At 43.6% G+C, this 26,277-nt stretch overlaps 1 protein-coding gene across 1 annotated transcript in view; it reads left to right on the top strand.

Moving 5' to 3' along the window:
• The window catches only part of cacna1ia (calcium voltage-gated channel subunit alpha1 Ia), a 138,310-nt gene that overhangs the window by 36,263 nt on the left and 75,770 nt on the right, over window positions 1–26,277 (top strand). Inside the window, exons 5-13 of the mRNA XM_049561715.1 lie at window positions 1,050–1,395; window positions 2,905–2,997; window positions 8,797–9,121; window positions 10,030–10,421; window positions 17,421–17,572; window positions 20,405–20,590; window positions 23,243–23,360; window positions 23,516–23,671; window positions 24,844–24,934. Coding sequence (XP_049417672.1) covers window positions 1,050–1,395; window positions 2,905–2,997; window positions 8,797–9,121; window positions 10,030–10,421; window positions 17,421–17,572; window positions 20,405–20,590; window positions 23,243–23,360; window positions 23,516–23,671; window positions 24,844–24,934 — 1,859 coding nt within the window. The remainder of the gene's footprint in view (window positions 1–1,049; window positions 1,396–2,904; window positions 2,998–8,796; window positions 9,122–10,029; window positions 10,422–17,420; window positions 17,573–20,404; window positions 20,591–23,242; window positions 23,361–23,515; window positions 23,672–24,843; window positions 24,935–26,277) is intronic.

Raw genomic sequence — 26,277 nt, 5'->3', positions numbered from 1 at the left:
TGTTGGTACAGCGCTCAACATCCTGTTGTGAAGTATTTGCTGGAATTTGCTGCAAAAGAATGCAGTTGTTTCTGTCTTGTTTGAGTAGTCCTGAGAGAACATCGAAGGCAAAGGTTTAGATGTATGTTAAATGGTGCAAAATAAACCTCATGATGCATTGATGGCTGCTTGGAAAGCTGTCACCGGGGCTCCTTTGGGTCTTTGCAATAGATGTATTGATTTCCACCCCTCCAACCAGGGGGAAACCAAACAAAAATACAAGAAAGAAAAAAACACAGTTGCTGATGTAGGATTCAGTGACCCTCCTGAGGTGGCAAAACCAACTGCAAAGAAGCAATTGATTCAAACTCTGGTTCACTGACTAACAAAGTTTAATAGAGTAGTTTACAAACTAAGAACTGAAACGCCTGCTGTGAAACTTTCAGTGGTCTATTTAGAGTGGCGATTTGACACTTTACTCTCCAGAGTGGAGAGAATGGACTATACCTAACTGAAGGTGACGTCTTAGGTGTTGCTTGATTTTATCCTCAAGCTCCTCATGTTGTCATGGCCCGACCAGCACATGACCCCACCCCCTGTTTACCACACTTGTCAGCATGCCTTTGGTTTGCTGCACTGGCTTTAGGCGCTGTTCTCTAGTTCACTGCTCGGTCAGGTTCTTTTCTCAGAAACACATACTGCATATATCTTTTACAACTCCATACTGATTCATTTATTACTCTAGTAAGGTCAGCAGCCTCTGGACCTCCTTCTTTCTAGTGTGTGTGTGTGTGTGTGTGTGTGTGTGTGTGTGTGTGTGTGTGTGTGGACTGGATTGGAGGATCATTTGCATCTTCTTATTCACCCCTCAATGATGCATTTATCCCACAGGCTTGGTTTAGCACTTCTCATTCTCACCTCTTGCTCCCCCTTGACTCTCCTTCTTTCTCTGAAATCCTCATGAAGCTCCCTCATGAAGTAGTAAAACAGGATATACATCGACTATGCACTATCATACATGCAGATTTTATTCCACAACCAATTAACTTCTCACCTTGTCCCAACCCCAGCTCTGCAGGTATGACCCTGCCGGCTCCGTACTACCAGCCGGAGGAGGATGACGAACGCCCCTTCATTTGCTCCCTGGCATCTGATAATGGCATCATGTCATGTACCGATGTCCCGGCGAGGCGCGAAGGAGGACGCACATGCTGCCTGGACAGGGAGGACGCACTCCACAGGCAGGCTCTGGGCTTGAGTCCCGAGCCGCTGGCCAACAGTAGTGCTGGTGAAGCGATGGGTCTGTGCATCAACTGGAACCAGTATTACACTCGGTGCCACACAGGAAGTACTAACCCCCACAAAGGTGCCATCAACTTTGACAACATCGTCTACGCCTGGATTGTTATTTTTCAGGTACGTTCCGTAACAGTTTGAAGACTGGTGAGGTTAGGCTTTGGTTTACTGATCTTTTAATATGATAAATCTGAATAAATATCATTTTTAGATGCATTTTAAAGTTATTAAAGATTGTTGATGTCAACAATATTACTCATTTAAAAGGTTGCTGCTTTTTTTAATCAGATAATTGCTTTGAACACAAGATGTTTTCTTTGACTGATTCAACTGTTCAAATCCAATCATTCTTCTCAAAATAATTAATAAGATTTGATACACTTAAGCACCGATTTAATATCTTTTACTCTATTATTTGAATAGGTTCATTAGCAAGATCCGCTGGATTTAAACATGTGATATGAACTATGTGACACAAGTTAAGTTAGCAATTTGTTAAAGGAATGCTTCAATCACAAAGTGATCATTTGCATCAGTTACTCACCCTGTATAACACTGAACTCATGAAGAAAATTTTGCTTTTCTTGCATACCTCCACGTTGAACTAAGAATCCAAAAACTGAGAAAATTCTTGACAAACCTTTTGCTGACTCCCGCCCCGGATGCAGAGTGGCCGATCATAATATCCAACAACAACACAGCTGTGCTCCATTGACTCTAATGCCATCGTTTCAGATTTCCTTCATGTTCAGGCTGGTTTTGTGGATTTGGAGCTAAATGTTGTGCCTGGGGCACGTCGTGTATTAATGATACTCGTTACCTGGAGAGGTTGGAAAAAGATAAACGTTTCTTCCCTGTTCCAAAACCAAAATCAAACCCTGAAAAGTGTAGCGTTAGCTAGCTAGCTACTGAAGATATAGCCTACTGAATGTATAAACATGCTGCTTTTGTTTTTTAATGATTATAACAGTGAAACAAAGACCGACCCTGCTGTACAGGAACCAGTGAAGGGAAGCAGGGAAACTTTGCTAATATTCAACCAGCTGTGTGTCATCGCATTGTGCGCAGAAGAATGTTGTTTAACTTCCCCCGGTGATCCCTGCCTGTCTGGCAGTGGTGGAGGTCCAGGTGCTGGCAGCAGCACGGGGGAGAAGCCAAACACTGTTCATCTGCACACACTGTGATGCCACACAGCTGGTTCAATATCAGTGAAGTTTCCCTTTATATTCATTGTCTTGTGTGGCGATCAGCAGTGATGTGGTGGTTCACTTTTACACTGTGATCTGTAGCCTATAGTTGGGCTTTAGCTTCTAACTATCTTTGTCTTTTTAACCTGTTGTTGCTGCTGAGTCAGTTTGACATCCTGGATATATCCTTCAAACACAGGCTGTAGACCCCTCTGTCTGCTTCTCTCTGGAATCACTCTTTCACTTTTCCAAAAATATGATAATATTTCTTCAGGGAAAATATTTCTTCACTCCGACAGCTTGTCGGACCATCACAAAAGGGGCGGGGCTCAGCGAAAGGTCAATTGATGTAAAAATAATCATTTTGTGAGTAAATGATTCCTTTAATGTTGTTTACTTGTCGATGTTTACTTCTTAACGCTCATTAGAATCTCTCTCCCAGGTGATCACTCTGGAGGGCTGGGTGGAGATCATGTATTATGTAATGGATGCCCACTCTTTCTACAACTTCATCTACTTCATCTTACTCATCATTGTAAGTAAAACTCATAACTACACTTATTAGTTTTTTAAATTATTTATTAGTACGTCCTATCAGCTGACATATCTAGTGAACAGTGTGTTCTGATGATTAAAAAAATGCTAAATAAATAATGATGTGTAACTGCAGTTAGACAGTCTGGAGATAAAAATCTCTAATAACATTTTCAATATATGTGGACTCCTGCCATCAATAAATTGAATGAAGATATCTCCTGAGTAGCGGAAAGAAGTGTTAATAGACTTGTGAAAATCAATAGTAGCATAAAGGACTGTCTACAGTCAATGTCCAGGGAGGGAGGGAGGGAGGTGGATGTTATGTAAATTTATCTTTGGTGATGAGTAGGGAAAAAAGGAGAGAAGAGGCGGAAGGACAGTTGAAGGAGACGAGAAATTGTATGTCCAAAAGAGACAAGTACTGTATGCAAACTGTTATGCAAGAGCTCCATCCGCTCTGCTCGCAGTGCCAGATGGTGGCACAATGGAGAATGTTAAATTCTGCATTTACATGCTATTGGCAAAATGGCATTCAGTCAGCAGACGTACAATAAAAGTCCCAGAGGTTTCCCACCAGCAGGTGAGCACAATAAGAAATAGACGAACAGCATTTTGTAAAGCTGGAAAATGAGATCAAGAAAATACCAGAGGAGAGGAGAGGAGAGGAGGTGAGAGAGGAGAGCTGCGAAATCATGTTGAAGAAAGACAAGCGAGAGTAAATGAATGAATGGAGGGTGAGTCAACACACCAATCAGTGGCTGTACAAATCCGCTCTACACTGTAATGAAAAGAAACCAAACTTAAACAGAGTGCAAGACCTGCTCTACAAAACAGTCTTTTTTTTCCACCTGCCTCTTCCTCACAACATTGGCCTTATTAGGCTGAGGGGATTGTTGGCATCGTGACTGCAGCTGTAAATCTTTGGCAGATCTGACCCTAGGTTGTCGTTGCCACTGTAAACACCTTTTGGCACCCAAAGATAGTTGACATGGTGTCACGGTGTAATCACTTTTGCCTGGTTCACGCTGCTACGTTGATCACAATCTAAAGACCTGTGGATTGTTTAGCCCCATACAAGAGTTATAATAACGTCCAGCACAGGACTTATCAAATTTAACTGAACAGCTTGATTGCAACCTAATCTGAAGAACTCATGTTTTGTTACATTTAGGGTGCTTTCACACCTGCCTTGTTTGGTTCAGTTCAATAAAACTCAAGTTTGTTTCCCCCTAAGTGCAGTTTGTTTGGGCAGGTGTGAACACAGCAGTCGCACTCAGGTGTGCACCAAAACAACCGGACCAAGACCTTCTTGAAGAGGTCTCGGACGATGAGCAGTGCTAAAACCAACCATTTATCTTGTACTCTTCTTCAACATTTTGTTTACTTCCTGGATTTTTCCTGCATGGAAATTCTGACCAATCGAGCAGCTTTCTCGCGCAGGCATTTGATCTGGTCTGCTTGTAAATGCTGCCGTGAGAACACGAACCAACTCTAGGCAATTATGCAACTTTGCAACAAAATGTATCCCTGATTTAGACCAAAGCAAGACAACTCTAGGTCTGAAAGCACCCTTAGGCTCTGAGAACTGACCAAACAAGTTCAGTATACAGAGCTCAATTGCTTGCACAACAGCTAACAGACAGGCTCACACACTGCTCCCTTTGTGGTCCCTGATTGATTGACACAAATGTGGCGCCCCTTTGGAGCTCCCTTGCAAGGCTTCAGTCTGTTTGGCAACTTGTAGTCAAAGGTCCTACGGGATGCCTTGGAAGTGCTGCTGACAGCTACAAGAAGTTTTTGGTCAGGCACTTCCATGAGCCCCAAAAGTGTTTTTCATGCACAGTGAGGGTCACCTTGACTCTCTTTCATTTTGTAGTTATTCTGTTTCTGCGTGTGTGTTATGTAGTTATGAAGTTGCAGTACTCTGTGCTTTAAGCTTGTTAGTTGATCCCGTAAGTGTGTGTTCCCAGATATGAAACTCAGTTTGACCTCCACAGTGTCAAACAGAGTCTCATCTCTATCTGCTTGATATTTGATATACTGTCTGGTGAGCAACCTAAGTGTCTTTATTGGTGTCACATTGAGTGAGTAAATAGATTAAAGTGATTTAGAGCTTAGTGCTACCAAAAGGGCAATTATGCAGAAGTTGTTGGGTGTTTGTGTTTGTGTGTGGATTATACTGGAATTTCTTTGGTACAATACCCTGTATCAATACTTAATACAGTTTATGCCCTCCATTGCCTCCAAATATAACAAAGCTATAACCATAGACTGTATAGAATAATGGATGGAGCTTTCGTGATGTCACCCACTGGCTCATGGACTCCCGCTTTGAAGCCTTTGGTTTGGCATTGCAGCCGTTGCCATCTTGGTTTTATGAAGCCAGATGTAACCATATTTGGACAAGAGTCTGAGGCTGTGGAGAAGTGAGGGGTGAATCTGACTGAGAAGCCCAGGACACAATCGGCAGACAGCTTGTCACTCAAAGTGGCCTGGCCTTAATAATGAATAACTTTTAGCCTTAAGAAAATACAAATGCATGAGTTATATAAAAAGGCAGTACAGGAGGAGGTGCACATTAATAATCCTCCAGGACTGTAACATGCTCATGTTTAACCCAAACAATGTGTAATGTGACTGCAGTTGGTTCGGATAGAGGTAAGAGTTAGGTAACCAGAGTTAGGTTGTAACCGGACCGAAACCACCTCCTCAAGAAGGTCTTGGTCAGGTTGCCTTTTCACCTGCACTTGGGGGGCAAACAAACTTGTGTTTAATTGATCCAAAGCAAGCAGGACAGGTGTGAAAGCACCCTCAGAGACAAGGTAGGGTACCAAACTCAGTGCTTTTAAGGGCGACAATTGAATTAAGTTGGCACTAAGGAGTACTGATTCACCTTAAATCCACCTGTGCCAAGTGTCAGTACCTGAGAACACATCTGGGTGAAAACGCTGGGTTTAGACAAGGGGCCATAGCACTGTGAAGTGCCCCAAAGGCTGGAAGCCAGCCACAGAGCTCTGAGGCCGGCAACAGAGCTCAGTGGAGGCAACTTCAGAAAGAAAACTGGCTATGACGATCCACAGCACCACTGCAGCGCCAATTTGCCACGATAGTTACGGCATCTGGTCTATTTTCTTTTTTATATTATTTTAGCAATAACCTAATGTTAATGACAAATGACCAGAAATGTGTACACGCACAGACACACACACAAGTAGACAGAGAGAGACAGAAGGTTAGCTCTGTGTGTATATAGAAAATAGACGAGGAGCAGAATTGTGTTTTAGTCTTCTATGTCACCTTTTCCACTTGTTCAAAATTTTCAATTTGGTGTTACACAGAAAGTGAAGTACCTAAAAGGGTACTGTTAAGTAATGGTACTGAGTTCCAGCTACCGTACTGGTATGTGTTCAATTGTCAATGGTACCCAACCCTATTCAGGGAAAGAGAGAATATGTATACGCATAAATATATGTGACAGCTGCTGTATGGAAACACAAAGACAGACGCAATCAGTTGTAAAGTAAGCCTGCCATCTTAATTTGTGTTAGTGAGAGTGTGATCACACATGCTTTTGTCTATATATGTGTGTGTGTGTGTGTGTGTGTGTGTGTCCACGCATGCATAATGCAGTGATCATCTGAATGCGTGATATTGGGCTGCCCTCCCTGATTATGCGCAAAGCTGTCTACTGATCAGAATCACAGAATAGACACACACACACACACACACACACACACACAGATGCGAGCCTGGAGGGAAATCAAAGCCCCACACACCTGCAGACCTGCTTTGACCCACAGGACACAGATGGGCATCTCTCCTCCCTCTCTACCTCCCCGCTATATTTCCCCTCTCTTTCTCTCTCTGTGAATATCTCCGGAGTTTCCTCTTTTTCATTCCTCCCTGCTTCTACAGTCTCTCCTTCACCTTTCCCTGCATCTTTGATCACTGTGGATGAAAGTCCATAGGTGGAGGGTTATTAAGTTTGGATCTGTGCATGTTTTATTGAGTGTTCCTGCTGCAAATGTTTTGGCCTTGTTGGTGTATATAGCGGACTGTGTGTGTTCTCGGTATGTGTCAGTCTGAGAGCTTTGTCCAAGGAGGAACAGCGAAGCATGTTCAGATTTGTAATGAACAAAACCGAGACTCTGCTACAAGCTGCCCCATCCATCCAGCGGTCGAGTTTTTGAGTTGTTCAGCATTAGCCAATATTGATCTAATCATTGTTCCGTAACCAGCTCAGAGTAGTCCGATAAAAGCCATTTCAGCAATCCTGTAGTGATTCCCATTACTGCCACTAAAAGGGTCAGCCAACACGTACCATGCACAATGCACCCCATCTCCTCTCTGCAACTGCCCCTCAACCTTCCTCTCGACTCATGATGAGAAAATGACAGTTCCTTTGTGAAAAAATGTACAAATATAGTGATGCACTGCTGGATGAAGAAATGTTTGTGAGAAGCATTGTGGAGCAGGAAAGTAAAGAAGGATGCGGAGTGTGAGCAGGGGCGGGAGGGAAAGTTAAGTCAAATCAGAGAATGAAAGAAAGAGAAAGATAACCAGACACTGAACTGTGCTTTGGGCATGTGTTGGCTCTGTCTGTCTGCTCCAATCAGCCTGGGTTTGGTGGGAAGCCAGCCCTCAGAGACCTTTAGCATGTGCGCTAACATCTCTACAGGGGGATTGGCACACATTATTAGAATTAGCAAACATGTGAGCTTGATGTTAAACCGAGTGTGTGTTTACCATTGGAAAATCACAATTGCGTACATATTTCATGTTTCTTAAATGAGCAACATCTGCTTTAGCCATAGGCTGATTATTCAAATAAGACGTTGCATTGGTTCTTATTGTGTTAGTTAGGGTTGCCTCTCGGTTAAGTGTGTAAAATATGGATTTCTGCGTTAAGTCTTTACCCACTTTCTTTTCTGCAGAACATTTCAGTCTTGGAGCCAGATAGTAGCTCTTGTTCCCTGCAGTCATTTTCCATTGTTTGCATTCTTTATCTCACTTCAACTACTGTACATCTTAAAAGCAGAGTGTGAAGGATTTAGAGGGATATGTTGGCAGAAATGGAATATGATATAATAAGTATGTGGTGTTTCATTTATAGTCACCTGAAAAGAAGAGTCATTGTGTTTTTGTTACCTTAGAATTTATGCTTGTCCTCGTCCATGGAGTGTGCCATGTTGTGCCGCCATGTTTCTACAGTAGCCCAGAATGGACAAACCAAACACTGGCTCTAGAAAGGGCTATTGGCATTTACTGTAGCTGGCAGCCCCTCAATAATGAGCCAAACAGCATTGGGAAAACACAGATTTTTGACGTGGAACTGCCGTGTTCAGTGTTTCTACCAGTTTTAATCACAAAGTCTGTTTGTTTTGGAGAGGAAGAGACTTCTGCAGATAATTCAGCTCCCAGTGAGAACCTCCTGAATGTCTGGTCCTTAAGTTATCAGAGAAAAAAGGTGAGCACACATGAGCTGATGCTAGGCTAACGCCCCATCTCTGACAAGCAAAAGAGCACAGGAGAAACACTGATTTGTGACATGAAACTGCTTTATTTTGTGTTTTTACTGGTTTTAACCACCTGGTCCATGTGTTCTGGAGAGGAAGACACCTGCGGGTAATTCAGCTCCTGGTAAAACCCTCCTGAACAGTGAACACTGAAGGAACTCTAACCGGACGAAGTATTAGCCTGTTGCTAGATGCCCCTAAATCCCACTAAATCGTACACACTGAATTTTTAACTCACCCTACAAGTCTAACTCTCTGTTCCTTGTTCCACATCCATCCAGATCGGTTCATTCTTCATGATCAACCTGTGCCTGGTGGTTATCGCCACCCAGTTCTCGGAGACCAAACAGCGGGAACACCAGCTGATGCAGGAGCAAAGGGCGCAGTGCCTGTCCTCGTCAACCCTGGCCAGCATGGCCGAGCCCGGGGATTGCTACGAGGAGATCTTCCAGCTGGTCTGCCACGTCCTCCGCAAAGCTAAGAGGAGATCGGCAGCTCTCTACTACACGCTGAGGGGCATGCCCCCGCCAGCTGGTGGAGGCAGGGGTAACAGGCGCGGTGGAGGGAATGTGAATGGAGAGCGGCACCATTCCAGACACCCGAAAAGTAAGTAGAAGGATGTCAGCAAGTGACGTAACCCAAATTTAACATTTGACATTTTATTTGAGGCCCAACATGTGTACTTTGTAACATTTATGCCCAGTTCAGGCTAAAGATTCGCAACGAGAAGAAACCATTTCAAACATAGCAGGGAAAAAGTTGCAGTGGTGTGAACTGTTCACCTTGTCAAGTCACCAGCGTCTGGTATTCAGAAGGCAGGGTACATCACCTGTTTCAAGCGCCAATCAGCTTGAAGCAAAGTCAAGTGGTCAAGTTGGTAACAAGCTGTCAGCAGACTGCGTGTTTGCTTGTCATGGCATTCCCTGATAACAGCCCTCTGCTCATACTGAATCCAAGTCTGTCTCATTTACATCCACTAACAGTTGTTACTTGAACGCACCAGAAAAGCCACAAGTGAGAAAGTGAGAACGAGAGTACAGAAAGTCATTGCTATGGAGATGATACTCTGGCTCGTCTTGTTGCATTGGTGTTAACTGGCAGGTTCTCAAAACGTTGCAGACAGGTGTGTTGCAAGTAGCTGCAAGTTTCAACTTGTCTCATCATGACCAGGGCGTAAGAGTTGAAAAAGTTTTATATACTTGAAAAAACAGTGACAACCTGCCTCGACTATGTCATTTAGGATTAAAAATGCTGCACAATGCTGGATGGTAATGGTCTGGCCACTTACTATGTTTGACTACAAATCTGGCTGCATTTTAATGGATGTGACTTTAGGGGTGATGTTCTGTTTACTTTTGGCAAAGTCAGGCTTACACTGTTCTGTTCATAATATATTTTTGAAACTTTTGCAACAAAGGCACACACTTGCATACTGCATATTTTGCATTGCAAAACAACATCTGAAATGAAAATGCATCCATAGTCTCATATTCTTTCTGTTCTCGTATCCTTAGTATCCCACTGCCCGCACCAGAACAAGCAAGACAACAGCTCTCAGCCCTTAGCCAACTCCATAAGTCTGACTGTCCCTCAGAGTCCAGAGGAGTGCCCTATATGTGCACTGTCACTGAAAGAGGGGGCAAGGGCCGTGGGAGATTCCAACGCCAACGGGGAGGAAGATGAGGAAGACGCGGTAAAAGAGACGGGCAAGGAGGAGAACCATTTAGAGGAGAGGGGAGATGGAGAGAAGCAGAGGAAGAGGACATGCTTTGGACATTGTAAAGACTTTTGGAATGATATGAGGAGGAAACTTTGGGGCATTGTGGAGAGCAAGTACTTCAGCAGGGGCATTATGATCGCTATTCTCATCAACACCATCAGCATGGGCATCGAGCATCATAACCAGGTAAGATGATACCGTGAGTGCTGTCAAACATTGCTTATGCAGTTATAATAAAGCAAAATGAAGACAGGGTTTTGTTTTGAAACAGAGGTGGGACCAATTAATTGTTTTACAAGTCACAAGTAAGTCTCAAGTCTTTGTACTCAAGTCCCAAATCAAGACAGGCAAGTCCCAATTAAGTTATGTCCCAAACATTAAGTATTGAGTCCTAAAGAAATGATAATGCACCCTTCCCCAAATGTAATCCTATGTTAACGAGTCACGTTAGCTAAGCATTAGCTCGCTATGCTCACATTAGCCTTACTGTTCTTTGGGCAACTTTAAATGTTGAACAAAGTTGGAAGTTGCTGCGTCTTCGTCTGTATTTTGCAACCTGCACTATTTTTGCATACTGCAGTTTGTTTTTCAATGACCAACGCATAGTTTTTGTACGCAAACAATCTTTTGTCAAGTTTTTCCACCTGGCGCTCTGTAACATAACATTAGCTCTTAATGGTTCTCTCCTGTAACTTGATTGGATGCTCTCGGATCTGGGGAATTAAGGGTGCTTTCAGACCTAGAGTTGTCTTGCTTTTGTCTGAATCAGGGACTCATTTTGTTGCAAAGTTGTATAATTGCCTAGAGTTGGTTCGTGTTCTCACGGCAGCATTTACAAGCGGACCAGATCCAATATCTTGCATGAGAAAGCTGCTCTTGATTGGTCAGAATTTCCATGTGGGAAAAATCCAGGAAGTAAACCAAACGTTGAAGAAGAGTACACTTGCAAGATAAATGTGACACTTTCTAATGTCACAATGGAGGGACAACTACGCAGGTTGATTTTAGCGCTGCTCATCGTGGACTATATTGCTGTCATTGTTCATTTTAGTCAAACCATACAGTTTGAAAACGAGGCGCAGCTCCAACTAGAAAACAATGTTTTCAAAAGGAACCAAAAAATCCATTCTCTCTGGTGGCTGCAGGCCTGCAAAGAAATTGACCAGTCACAGCTATCAAAACTTTCAAAACTTTCTCATCGTCTTTCTAAACGTAGACCATAGCTTTAACCCAAACAATGTGTCATGTGACTGCAGTTGGTTCAGATCGAGGTCAGAACACGTTCTCACCACAAATGAACCGCACCAGAGATCGTTTGTAACCAGACCAAGATCACCTCTTCAAGAAGGTCTAAGTTCGGTTTTTGTGGTGCCCACCCGCGTGTGATTGCTGTGTTCACACCTGCCGCAATAAGCTGCACTTATGGGGCAAATGAACTTGAATTTGATCTAACCGAATGAAACAGGGCAGGTGTGAAAGCATCCTAAGTGCTGACTTGCTGGGAATGAGTAGTGTTAACGTTACTTGATTCAGGGAATGAAGTGACTTGTGGCACACTTTCTAAACACCATACTTTTTAATCCTTAGGCTTAGGGGAAGGTATCAAGTATTTTTTTTAATTCAAAACCCTAAATTCCAAGTGACAGTTCGAGTCTGAAGTTGAGTTGATTTTGTCGAATCTAATGTCATCAACTTTGTCTGACTCAAGTCCTCACCTTTGTAAACTTCAAATACCTGTAATTTGCCAACAAAGCCAGTAAAGGTTTTGGATATCAGTAAAGACAGTAGTCCTTGCCATCATTGTAGAAATATGCATTCCCTTTAATCCTTCAGACTGACATACTATAGTGTCAATAGAGTGCGTCAGTGTAATCATTTCCTGCTCCCCTCTCACTCCCACAAATCACCGCAGCCTCAGCAGATAAACCACTATCACTGCTGATGAAGCATCGCTGCTAGAAATATCATAATAGCAGATGACATTCAGAAGGATGAGCGTGGGAGTGGAGCATCACTGCCATGCAGTTTCCCTGACAGAGGTGTAAACATTTAGCCTAGCGGTAGACAAAACCGAGTTGGCTTTTAACATTGGCCAGGCTCCTCTGAGACAGGCAGGGCAGGTGTCTGAGAGCCAGAGTGGGGAAAGCCTGCCAAGACTGCGCATGCACGCATGCATACAAACACATAAGCGCGCACACGTAAAGTACACATCCATTTGTGTCCAGTGTGTGCGTGCACATTAGCAAATAACTTTTTATATGTGTATATGCAAACAGCAACATACACAAGCTGTTACATAAAAAAGCTTTTTCCTTCATGTCCCTCTCTCATCTGATGCCATTCTGCTTCCTCCCTTGCTAATTTTACTTCCTCTTCTCTCCCCGTTTCCTCCATAAATCCCTCTGTGCACCTTTTCCTTTGCACGTTCCCCCCCCCTCGCTCTTTTGTTCCTCGCCGTCTCCCTTCCTTCCGTCCTTCCCGCCTCACCCCAAGCATCTCATCTACTGTCTGACTCTCTTTTACCTCCCTCAGTTTCATCCTCCGTCTCCCCACTTCTCCCTTTCCCTCTCTCTCTCATCCGCCCACTCACTCTTTGACAGCGTACAGAGTAGTTGCTTTCTCTCATCTCTGAAGACTCTAAAAATAAACGAGGGTTGGGTGATGGAGGGGGGGGTTGGGGGGAGAAGAGGAGGAAAGGAGTGAGATGGGAAGAGTGAAGCAGACGCCGGTTACACAGCAGTTTTCAGCTCAATTCCCTGTGTGATTCCGCGTGTGAGCGGGCGCGTTTTCAAAGTAGGCATGTATGCCGAAACACACGTGCACATTTGCATGCGCACACTCACAGAGGCTTTGTCTGTCTGTCTGTCTCTTGAGTCTTTCTCCCTGCACAATTTCCACAGGCTGACACAGAAGCAGTGATACAAGTGTGTGTTTTTGTGCTCTGCAGTCGAAAGTCTTACCTCTTGTAATTTTGTTCTAAAACAGGAACTCTGAAGCTGATGTGCTTCTCCCTCCACAGGGCTGCTGTACTCACACCACATCTGTTCATGTCAAGAGTGTGGTTTCAAATAAAAAATGCATATTGTTCTGTTTCTGGATACTTTTCCACTTTCACTAATCCGTCAACTGATGTTGAAGTGGAAACAAACAAGGTTTTTGCTCTAACTTATTATGAGGCAAAGGTTAATTGCACAATTTGATGGCACCATCGCTGTTTACACTGGTTCCTTATAACCTTTGCTTTCACTACTATACAACTCTGTCTGCCAACAGGTAAAGCAGTGAAACAAAGGCTTGATTAATGGTGCAAGACTACAGCATAACAACATTACAATGTCATTGACAGTTATGTCTATTCACTGAGTATTGTTTACATACACAGAGAGTTTGCCTCCCGTCTTCTTGCCACCCAGCATCAGAAGTCCTGTGTGCACAGTGCAGTGAACGGCTTCTAGTTTCATAATAGCGTCAGGAATGTTGTTGTTCAGCCATGTCTTGGTCAGAAGAGGGATGCGGCCGCTCTTTGTGCCTCCCTGTGATGTTACCCTCCTGCTGCGTTAACACAACGGGTGACAAAGCAACAGGCTACAAGTCATTTTCGGTGGAAGCAGGAGACTTGAAACTACAAACTCTTTGACAATTCTTGTCACTGCTGATGGGCATGACATGCTACAGATCAAAGTTGAGCTGGCGGTGAAGCATCAACCAATCATGTGTGTCGGTGGAACAGTGGTATTTAGCTTGGTTAGCTGATGCTTTGATAGCTTTATTTGCATCATGGTGCACATAGGGATGCAATGAGGCGGCGAAATGTGATATTAAAATGGGGCTCAGTCATAGATCAAATGCATAGCTTTTTTTTTTTTGTTGATTAAACAGACTTTCGATGACATAGTCGAGGTGCTTTGTGGCAAGTAGCAGACACACACAAGCCCATAAAGAGGGAACTACATTTTGAGCATTTGGGCAACACTTCACTGATGACTCTGCAATATATTAGCCCGTCACACTGTGGCATTGTTGCTTGTAGTGTGAACACAGCATCACACTTAGCTCATCCATCATGTTACATGAGATTGGTTAGGAGCAGTAGATTGTGTGGTGTAGTCTTTAGCATGCTTTCCCCACCGCCGCTGGTGTCTTCCTCCTTGGAGAGGAGCCCAAACCTGGATTCTTCCTCACCTAAATGCAGTGCATCTTCTAGAAGCAAAATATAAATAAAATTGTGCCAAATTGAATTCAATCAACAGCGCATTGCTTTCACTTTAATTTGCTACATTCCTGCTAGTTAAAGACTTAAAATAAGGTTTGTCTTCACCTGAGGTCTGTGCATCTCCTATGGATACGTATCTACTGCTGTATTGATTTTATAGCAGTCACGGTACAATGACACACTGCGGCATGTCTGAGTGGATGCTGCACAAGGACGGGGATTCAGTGAAGTAACATTAGCAACATTATTCTTCTTGGCCGGATGATGAATGGATCATTTTTGTTTAGCCCGTCTGCAGTCCTGACATTTAGGAACATTTTTCACAGGCTGCGGCTGCAGAGTGCATGTTCATGGAGCAGCGACGTGACCCGCCCTCTAGCTACATGATTCGCCCACCTTACCCTGCATATCAGCCCCCTTCAGTCCTTGGGTGGGAAGTGGAAGACCCACTGAAATTAGCTAGTGATTTTAGTTAATGATTAGCTAGCTATGAAGTATTACGTTAAAAGAGAGGCAGTAAAGGTTGGGGTAAGGGTAATGGGAAGGGTTACATGTGGTTACATATAAAGTGGAACACGTCTTCATGTAGTATTCGGCGTCTGACTTCCAGCAGACGGCGAATACAGCCTCTGGTGGCAGACCCCCGATTTTTTGGCATTCCAGTTTGATTTGGGCGGAGGACGCGAATTTCCGTTTCCGACTTCCGTTTTTATATATAAGTAAATATGCTGAACCATTGCGATGGATTCAGAGTTTGCAGTGACGCCAATTATGTTCCGCCTCCTTAGTTCACCGCACGGAGCGTTTAACCTGGCAACACCTGCAGCCGGCTCAAACGTGATTGGTCAATATCATGCGGACTACAAACAGCCTACAACCGGAAACCAGGGCTCTTCCGCTCTTCTTCTGGAGGCAAGATCTCCGGGGTTTGCCTACAGACCTTACATTCACTGAATGTAGAGTCTGTATATAGAGACTACACAAACAGTAATCAGGAGAAGCAGCTGTGTCCATATTGTCTTTGCTAACCATAGTACCACTTCGAAATGCTAGAGGGGAGAAGTTGAAAAGTTGTCTATTTCCATTTTAAAGATGAGCTGCCCATTTGCATTCATGTGCATTTCGTGTCTGGACATCTCTGTGTGGACAAAAAATGGCACATTGAAATTCAGGCTCGGAAGTTGTATCTCATTCATTCATATGCAAGCAAACATTCACACGCTGACTGAGGGCACATTTCAAGAGAGAAACAGGGAGAGAGAGGTTTGTATGGGAGGGTAAAAACTGAAATATTATTCAGGAGGTGGAAAATTAGGGAGCAGGTAGAAATTAACATGGGAGTACATCGGTACAAGGACATGAGGAGAAACACGGCGAGGGGATAAAAGCTAAAGAAAAGCAGAAAGGTGGGGAGAAAGCAAGGAGACGATGGAATGATGGTACTTTGTCCGAGTTAAACTGAGGTGTCAAGTGCCGTGATGGTTCTGTCAATAGCAATAAATCTCATATCCTGTGTTTGCACTTAGGACGAGTGAGTGAGTCCTACACACAGGTCAAGGTTAGAGCTAACTGCTAAGGGATACATCTCTATTTATCCCTACATTCCCTTTTTTTCTGCCACACCACATCCAGTTTTAGTATGTCATTTGAATTTTTTAGAGGTAGTGTCGTCATCTGAAGCTCTCTATAGTCACAGATTGGTCCAGCTCCCAGCTACAGCTACAGCAGCTCAAATGAGTCTCAGTAGATGTTTTCCAGACTAAAACCTTGTAGTCAAAAGTGGGCTCATGAGATTTAGGCTGCTTTTGTCGGCTCATTTAGCTTCCTTCCTTCCCTTTTATTATTCTTGCTCTTCCTCACCGCTAATCAAGTATTTTCCACTCCTCTCCTCCATCATGACATCATCATCGTACTCCTAAACAATCCCTCTCCTCGCTCCTCGTTTTCCCTTCTCCTCCAGCCGGGTTCTTCCTCCACCGCGCTCGCTCCTCTGATCGACAGGAGGGTATTGATTGGGAAGAGATGGGTCTGCCTGATAATGAGACTCAGAGAAAGAAAGAGAAAAGAGATGGAGAACTAGGGGGATGGAGAAAGATAGGGAGAAAAAGCGGATTAGAGAAATGGGGGAGGGCTGTTTTTCTCTGACATGGTTTGCTAACTTTGGCAGGGCTAGCTGGCTATTTCTCCACTGGCTTTGAAACTGAAATTCACAGGGGGTATCAGAGAAAGCATCTGATCCATATCGTGCACAACGCACGTCCCCTCACACACATACAAATGGAAATAAACCCGGGATTGACTGGAGAGTGTGTGTTTCTTGTGCGTGCAGTTCCTATATGTATGTGCTTCCTTTGCCAATTCCGGATAACATGGTCAGAGTTTGACACCATCCACAGCACAGACACTAGACACTCTCCATTCCTTTCTTGCTTTCCTGTTTTTTGTTTCTGATGTGATGTTCCCTGAGGTTTTCTTTACAATTTTGCATAAACAGCTGTGCTGGGGAAAAAAAACACAACACAATTTGTTTCCCTGTTTCTCAGTGTCTTCCCCTCCTCTCTCTCTGTCGCCTATCTAAGATAAGGTGTGTGTGTGTGTGTTAATTTTATTTGCCAGGTAGGAGAGAATTCTCTTTTCAAGTGACTGACAGTTTGAGTGACAGCCTTTTCAACACAGGCGGAGAAATGTGATGCACACACAATTGTTCTCGCAGTGGCTCTGGCGTCTTTTGTTGCGGCAGCTGTGATTGCAAAGCAGCGGTTTAATATCAACTGTGTTTTTATCTCTCTGTCTGTACCTGCCTCTCTGAGGATATCACTGTTTTTAACTTGGGATGCTTGCAACTCAATCCCTCTGTTCTTTTGCTTACCACTCTTTGCGCCACTCTGTCTGTCTACCCACTTTCACACCGGACTTGTCATTCTGTTTTTCTGTTTCTGTGACCCCTCCCTCCCCGACCTGCCCCCACCCAGCCTGAGGAGCTGACCAATGTCCTGGAGATCTGCAACATCGTCTTCACCAGTATGTTCACGCTGGAGATGATCCTGAAGCTGACTGCTTTTGGCTTCTTTGAGTACCTGAGGAACCCCTATAACATCTTTGATGGCATCATCGTCATCATCAGGTCTGCAAACTACAAAATGATTTTCTGATTGCAGCTGAGGGCGCCACAATTTAAAGGGAAACGCCACCTAAATTAAAAATTCCAATGTCTTACTTTCATTGCCTAGAAATGTTCAGTTAGTATTTGTGAACATGAGCTACTCTTTCAAAGCCAGAAAGCAGAGAAGTCTCAAACATGTGATGTCATCAGGTATAAAGTCTGGAGCTGCTCCATAGGAGCCTGATTGTTGGACTCACAGAATTCTGCAAATGAGCTTTATTCTGTAGCTTCTTTGCGTAACATGTCATGCATCGGTGCACTGTCTAGATGAAGGAAACTGGAGGCAAAAGCTAACAACACTGCACAAATTCCTATGATTTGCACTGTGTACAAGTGTTACAATTGATCAAATTTGGAAAAAACAAAGGCCACTTTAAGTCCCGAAAATAGTAGGACATAAAGGGGGAGAAGTAAAAAACTTAACTTATTCTCGTCTAGAGGTGCGGAGTTAACTAATGTCAAATGCTATGTAAAAGCGTTGTTGAACATGCCTTGAGTTAGATGCAATTGAACGTGCTGGGACAACTTTGTTTTTCGCCACAACCTCAATTTTTAACAACACTATACCAGATCTCTGGGAACAGTTGATCTAGTAGGTAGAAAAACATAGCTCAAGTTAGCTAACTTTAGCTGGTAGGCTAATGTTAACTTGACAGTGGTGCATCTACATACAGAGTTGAAATAGAAAAGACAGTTGTACTTTAGCATATTTACTCACCCGGCAAAGGCAAAGATTACCAACACTGCACAAATGCCTATGATTTGCGCCATTTACAGCTGTTCCAATTGATCAAATTCAGAAAAAACAAAAGCCACTTTAAGTCCCGAAACAGCAACATGGGTCAAAAAACCCGACGTTAATGTTAAATCGTTGTGTTAAACATGCCTCAAGTTGTGCTGTGAGAAGATCTCTGTGTTTTTAGCCACAACCTTGGTTTTCGACAACATTTTACCAGACCTTTGGGAACGGTTGACCTAGTGGGTAGAAAAAGTAGCTTAAGTTAGTCAACATCAGCTAATAATGGAGCAGCAGTAGCTCAGTCCCAAGGGACTTGGCTTGGGAACCAGAGGGTCACTGGCCAAAGTCCCCATATGGACAAAGCATGGAGCATGGACTGGTAGCTGGAGAGGTGCCAGCTCACCTCATGGGCACAGCTGAGGTGTCCCTGAGCAAGGCACTGAACCCCTAACTGCCCGGGTCACCTGTCCAATGCAGTCCTCTCGCTCTGACATCTCTTCATTTAGTCCATGTATAGGTCTTATTTATGCATGTGTGTGTATTTCGTGCCTGTGTGTGTATATGACAACAGAGTGACAAAAATTAAATTCATAAAGTACTTCTTCACCTTCTTCTACTATTGTTGGCTTGACAGCGGTGCATCCATGTGCAAAGCTGAAATAGAAAAGACAGTTGTACTTAAGCACATTTACTCGCCCGGCAAAAAACAAAACAGCAGTCATTTCAGTCATGGACCCAACTGCACACAATAGTTATAGTCCAGTAGACTCCTGTACGCTTTCATCGGCTTGCTGTGTATTGTTAGTAACATTAGGAGGTCTGGAGGATGAGATAATTTGTTACAACGATTGTGTCTTCACTGGGCAAATTGGTCAAGTTGTGGGAAGAGTCACTTTTGGGGCGGCTGTGGCTCAGAGGTAGAGCCGGTCGTCCACTAATCGGAAGATTGGCGATCAATCCCTGGCTCCTCCAGTCCATATGTCAAAGTATCCTTAGGCAAGATACTGAACCCCAAATTGCACCTGATAGCTGTTGATGGGTGAATGTGAAATGTAGTATAAAAAGGGCTTTGAGTAGTCAGAAGTCTAGACAGGTGCAGTCCATTTACCATTTTTCTTGGTTGTGTCAGGATGACATCCAACATGGGTTCCAATTTTCTGATGAAACCTGCTACCTCTGGTTCATCCAACCCTTTTATGTAGTCTTCTATTTCCCGTTCACGCAGTTTATGCATTTATCACTTCCTGCCGTCTGTATGAAATTTGCACGTCTTAATAGTCACATGATTGCAAACAAGCTGTTGTAGCGTTCTCAGTTCTGAAACAGAAAATGTACCCATACACTCAGCACAGACCCTCGGGTCTCCTAGTGTCACCGGGAACATCTTTCCCAATTCACTGTCTCTGGTGTACTTTAGGACTTTATACATGATGTCATCACAAATCACAGAAGTTTTAGGGCTCTAGTTTTGGATTTGGGCAAAAGTTGTTCATGCTCACTCATTTTTGGAATGCTTTAGACCGCAGGACTAACATATATAAATATTGAAAATGGCCGTGCAGTCCCCCTTTAATAAATGAGATACAATTTTTTCAAACTTTGTCCCAAAACCAGCTTCAAACCACTCTGCTGGAAACTAATGAGAGCTTTTGTTCAAACATTAACGACTGTACATCTAATTGAGTTTTAAGATATGCTTTCATCTCAAGAAAAAAGACAAACATACTGTTCCAATCAGGATTTCCATCTGTTTTGGTGTATTCCCCGTGGACCTTTGTGTTAAACTACACCACTTCTTTTATGTGACAAATGTTTAATATAGGAACTGTCTAGCAGCGTGGTGGGATAGAATATAAATGCAGCAGTATGGATTTCTATACCTTGAAAAATGTGCAGTAGTGTGTTCTTATTTTATTCTTCTCTTCTCTTTCTACTGATACTTGTATTTTTCTCTACCAATTTCCTTTCATTTCTCCACATCCTCTGACTTTATCTCTATCTCTCTCTCTCTCTCTGTTAAATAACACATCCTCCCACCGCACCACACACCCCAGTGTGTGTGAGATCATCGGCCAGGCAGACGGCGGCCTGTCAGTGCTCAGGACGTTCAGGCTGCTGAGGGTCATTAAGCTGGTGAGGTTCATGCCTGCGCTGAGGCGACAGCTGGTGGTGCTGATGAAGACTATGGACAACGTGGCCACTTTCTGTATGCTGCTTATGCTCTTCATCTTCATCTTCAGGTAACAGAGGGGGCACAAGGGCATGTTTTTATGTGGACTGGGGCTCTGCGAAAAGCAATCAGCACGACGCAGAGAGGGCAGGAGGGTGTAAACACGTCTCTGTGCAGTCCTGTGCCTGATAGCTTAACAGCCGAAGACAAGTTGTTTTGTTGCCTCTCTAAACCTTTGAATACAAAAAAGCAGTGATACAGTATCAGCTTATTAAGACAAAATATAATAATTAAGCATCGTGTAGGCAGTCATTGCCAAAGGCCTGAACTGAATAACAGGATTTACCTCCACCATTTTTGCCTGAACCATATGTCAGCTCTGTAAAGGCTTCTGTCTTTGACCTGCCTCTTTCTCCAGGATTACATCTGCCATGAAAGTCATGAGTACCTTAACTTGTTTGTCAGTCTGTCAGCAGTATAGTTGACTACATTAAACTTTTAGATCTACAGTTAATTAGACAGATAGACCGCAGGCCAAATAACAACGATATCAGGAGACTGTAGCTTTTTAACTGACAGAGACTGAGCTCAAATTCTAACAGCGCATTGTTAAATTGATTTGATGTAAAATGCAGTGCTTTACCTTTACATGAATTCAGTAAAGACTCATGCCAATCAGTCCACTAGCTCAACTGTTAAATCTAAGTAACAGGATTTTAATATTTAAATATTCTTCTCTAAATTAAAGGAGCTGTACGCTACATTCAGCAGCAAACCACCTGTTGCTAAGATATAGTCACACTTCCTTTCTGTGTGTCGTAATCTGAGCTTCTCTGTTTATTATTGTGGTAGATGGTCCGACGGCGCATGCATGTTAGTGCCTGTGAGTCCCCGTGAGTGTGGCTGGCTAACGGTTGCCACTCTGCACTGTGATCTTAAGCCCTGTTTCCACCAAACACTTTCAGTATGGTACCTTTGGAACCAACAGTAGCCCTTCAGACATGGTACCTAGACCCTAGAGTTTCCTCCGCAAACAGTACTCTTAAATGTGGGCAGGGTTGTTGTCACTCACTGCTCCGTCCAGCACTCACTGTATTTCCTCCTTTATCGGTCTGTACATTGTTTATCGTCCACAGACCGAGGTTGCGCGCCAACATTTTCAGAACAAAATTAAACAGGCTGCAGTGAGAGTCTCTCTCCATGGGATGTTTTAAAATAGCAGGTTTGTGCATTTAGTCCTTCTCAGGCAAGCTCAGGGGTTTAGTGTTGCTGGAGCCCACAGGAATGATGGTCCACAACGCTTTTGCTTCTCGGGATATAATCCAATCAAAATTAATACATATTTTCAAATGCTGAAAGATCCACTCATTACTATAAGTCTCATCCAAGAGAGACAACATAAACTAAAGTAATGGTCAAAGTTGTTAAAGTGAAATTTAAGGTGAGCTGATTGATTCACGTTGTCAACTCAAGCATTCAGTTACATCCTCTATTGACCAATCAACGGACTGCAGTGTTCACAACTCCACCTTTTAACATCAGATCTGTGTGCTAGAGGGGGGACCAAAAATGGGGACAGTGCAGAACGGTTCCATTGGTACCATCCACAACTTTTCACACTGGAAACAGGAAAAAACATACCGAACTGAACTGAACCGCACTGCTCGGTGGAGACAGGTCTATATAGTAGTTACCGCTAACATTAGCTAGCTGCTAGCTTCTGGCTCAACCACTTCCATGTTTAAAACCATGTGTAGGGTATCCCGCCCCAGAGTCTGAAACCTAGATATGGTCTGAATGTTGCATACAGCTCCTTTAAATGTAACAATCCAAGATGCTATACAGCCATTACATTGTACCTAAATGAATAGTGATGCAGATGCTAAAAACTGCAATTTACAAAAACATAATCATTCAGCCTCATCTCTCTTCTTGTTAACCACCCCCAGCACGCACACACACACACACACACACACACACACACACACACACTCACTCTCTACTCTATTTTCTCTCCAATTCCACCTCCGTGGGCGATAACGGAAAATGAAGATGGTTTTAACAGAATTATTGTTATTTGAATAATTTATCATAATTGTTGCAAGTGCAGTCCTTTTTACATGATAGGTATGAGTTCCTCTACAGCGTAATAATATTACTCCAGTCCTGCTTGTATCTTTATGAGTGCACAACGTGTTTGTGACTTCATACGTGTGTGTGTGTGCGTGTATGTGTACCTGCCAACCAGCTTCATCACCCCTGCAGCACAGCAGTCAAGAATAAGTGTGCCAAGACAGATGGTGTCCGAGCTTTTAGCCAGCTAACGCTAGCCTGAGCAAGTGGCATTTGGTCTATACATCAAGCCACTGTAGCTTTTAGTGAAGAGTTAATGTAAAGTGCCACTCAGCTAAGATTTAAACTTTCAAAAAGCTCTCCATAAATTGCCCGAAAAAAGCAGCAATGAATGAGAAAGTCAACAGCGCTGTCTGGGTTACACAGTCTTGTGACGACAGCAAACAGATGGGCGCAGGTAGATGATAAGAGCCAGGGGAGAGGGGGATGGGAGAGTGAAAGCTAGAAGAGTAGAGCTTTGAATAAACCAAAATAAGATTATAATAGTCATACAGTTTGTTTATGTACAGTTTGTGTGGATGCATTTTACCTTTATTCTGTGACAGCATGTGTAGTGGAATTACTGGAGAAAACCCCTCTTGTGTTGCAGTATCCTGGGGATGCATATCTTTGGCTGTAAGTTCAGTCTGAAGACCGAGGCAGGAGACACAGTGCCCGACAGGAAGAACTTTGACTCCCTGCTCTGGGCCATCGTTACTGTCTTCCAGGTATGAATAGTTCAAACACACACACACACACACACACACATCAGCACACTTTCAAAACTGTGGTTTCACAAAGAATAAAAACTTTTAAGTGAGTGTTTTTTCTACCTGTATAGACATTCGTGTGTACGTACTATACATGTGTATATGCTCTGTAGATTCTGACTCAGGAGGACTGGAACATGGTGCTGTACAATGGGATGGCATCCACCACGCCCTGTGCTGCTCTCTACTTCGTAGCTCTTATGACCTTTGGAAACTATGTGCTCTTCAATTTATTAGTTGCCATCCTTGTTGAGGGTTTCCAGGCTGAGGTGAGACATCTTGGTTTCCGGCATTGCACAGTTTGCCCTTTGCAAATTAACAAAACCAAATGTGATATGGGACAAATTAGCCAATTATGCCCCATCATTCAACTGTTGTAGGTTGAAACATGAATATTATTGCACAAACTAAACTTGTTGTATAAAGTATATGTACACTCACCGGCTACTTTATTAGGTACACCGTGCTAGTACCGGGTTGAAACCCCTTTTGCGTTTGTGGCATTGATTCAACAAGGCGCTGGAAACATTCCTCAGACATTTTGGTCCATATTGACATGATGACATCACACAGTTGCTGCAGATTTGTCGGCTGCACATCCATGATGTGAATCTCCCGTTCCACCACATCCCAAAGGTGCTCTATTGGATTGAGATCTGGTGACTGTGGAGGCCACTGGAGTACAGTGAACTCATTGTCAGGTTGAGATGATTTGAGCTTTGTGACATGGTGTGTTACCCTGCTGGAAGTAGCCATGAGAAGATGGGTACACTGTGGTCATAAAGGGATGGACACGGTCAGCAACAATACTCAGGTAGGCTGTGGTGTTTAAACCATGCTCAGTTGGTACTAAGGGGCCCAAAGTGTGCCAAGAAAATATCCCCCACACCATTACACCACCACCACCAGCCTGAACCATTGATACAAGGCAGGATGGATCCATGCTTTCATGCCTAAATCCATTGAGTTGCTGCATGTGAATGGCTGATCAGCTATTTGCATTAACAGTTTAACAGATGTACCTAATAAAGTGGCCGGTGAGTGTGTATACGGATTTGTTCAACAACAGCAATAAATGAGAAATCAAATGGGTTTAATATTGAACCCCAGTATTTTGTGTGCACTGACCTGTTTCGGAGTTACAGCTGAACTTCAGACATTTGTGTTTCAGAGTTAGATTTGACGAGTGAAATTAAACCAGGCGGGCTGGAGAGAAAATTGCCCCTCAGATAGTTTGGTAAAAAAGGAGAGGACAAACGATTGGCGGTTCCTATTTAAATCAGCTTTTGATTGATCATTATTTCTACACTTTTTCCCACTCTCTGCTTCTTACTCTTCTTCATCTTCTCACATCTCCTCTTCCTTGCTGTGCCCCCTCCCTCTACTTGTGTCCCTTCCCTTTTTCTCTCACCCATTCATTTTCTCTCTGTCCCCCATACAGGGCGATGCAAACCGCTCTTACTCCGACGATGACAGGTCTTCCTGTAATTTTGAGGAGAATGACAAACAGAAAGATTCTCTGCATCTCTCAGGTATTAAAAGCCTCTGGGAGCTTCACAGCATTTATTGTTTCATAATGATTGATTTTTCTCTCACCACTGAAATCATGACTGATTGTAATAATTTACAATCTTCCCCTCTCAAACAAAAATGCCAACTTTACGCTAATCATGCTGCTGTAAGATTGTGTTATCACCGATCATTTTAAGGGTAACTTAAGTGTTTTTCAGCCTGGACCCTGTTGCTCCATATTTTTTATGCCTAGGTGACTTAAATAGCAACAACATTTTTTTAATTGGTTCAGTACTGAGTGAGTGCGCTGCAGCCGACAGCAGTGAAACAGGCTGCAATGTAACCACTCTGAGCATTTGTGCACCATCAGTTTACATCCATTAAAAGTGCTTGTTGTTGCCATTGACAGGCTCAGTTTGTTATTCTAAGTGTCTGACAACATTATAGAAAGGATCCCTACAGAGATAAATACCTTTTTGTGAAAGAATAAGATCGGGTTTTTTTTAACCAGAAAGTTTTGCCAATCCTCCGAGGAGAGCTGCGGGCAGGAGGACAGAGCCCTCATAGTGTGGGCATGAATATATCCTTCCAGCCATTTTCCTCCACCTATCCAGGGCCAGGTCGCGGGGGCAGCAGGCCAAGCAAAACACCCCAGATGTCCCTCTCCCCAGCAACGCTTTCCAGCTCCTCCTGGGGGACCCCGAGGTGTTCCCAGGCCAAATGAGATATGTAATCCCTCCAGCGTGTTCTGGGTCTGCCCTGGGGCCTCCTACCAGTGGGACGTGCTCCAAACACCTGCCCAGGAGGCATCCTGATCAGATGCCCGAACCACCTCACCTGACCCCTTTGGACGCGAGGGAGCAGCGGCTCTACTCCGAGCTCCTTACCCTATCGCTAAGGCTGAGCCCAGCCACCCCACGGAGGAAACTCATTTCGGCCACTTGTATCCGCGACCTCATTCTTTCAGTCACTATACAAAGCTCATGACCATGGGTGAGGGTTGGGACATAGATGGACCACTAAGTCGAAAGCTTGCCTTCCTGCTCAGCTCCCTCTTGACCTTGATGGTCCTGCACAGCGCCTGCAACACTGCAGAAGCCGCACCAACCTGCCGATCCATTTCACGCTGAAATAAACCCTTAATTCACCCAGTTAAATGTGAAAATATGCTGTTTCTATACAGGCTAAAGTTATTGTTTCCAGTGATGAGGTGCTATGATATATGTGGTCTAAGGTCATAGTGTAAATACCTCTGCTGCCATTTAGCACTCCAGAAAGCTATCAGCCATTTTGATGTGTCTTGGGAATTAAAAACATTGCCTGCCGTCCGATTTCCACAACAAACATCACTTACCATCTTTTT

The sequence above is a fragment of the Epinephelus fuscoguttatus genome, linkage group LG19 (genome assembly GCF_011397635.1).
Source record: "Epinephelus fuscoguttatus linkage group LG19, E.fuscoguttatus.final_Chr_v1".
Taxonomy (NCBI): Eukaryota; Metazoa; Chordata; class Actinopteri; order Perciformes; family Serranidae; genus Epinephelus; species Epinephelus fuscoguttatus.
The sequence above is the reverse complement of the archived record's forward strand: the minus strand, read 5'-3'. Positions and strand labels throughout refer to the sequence as shown.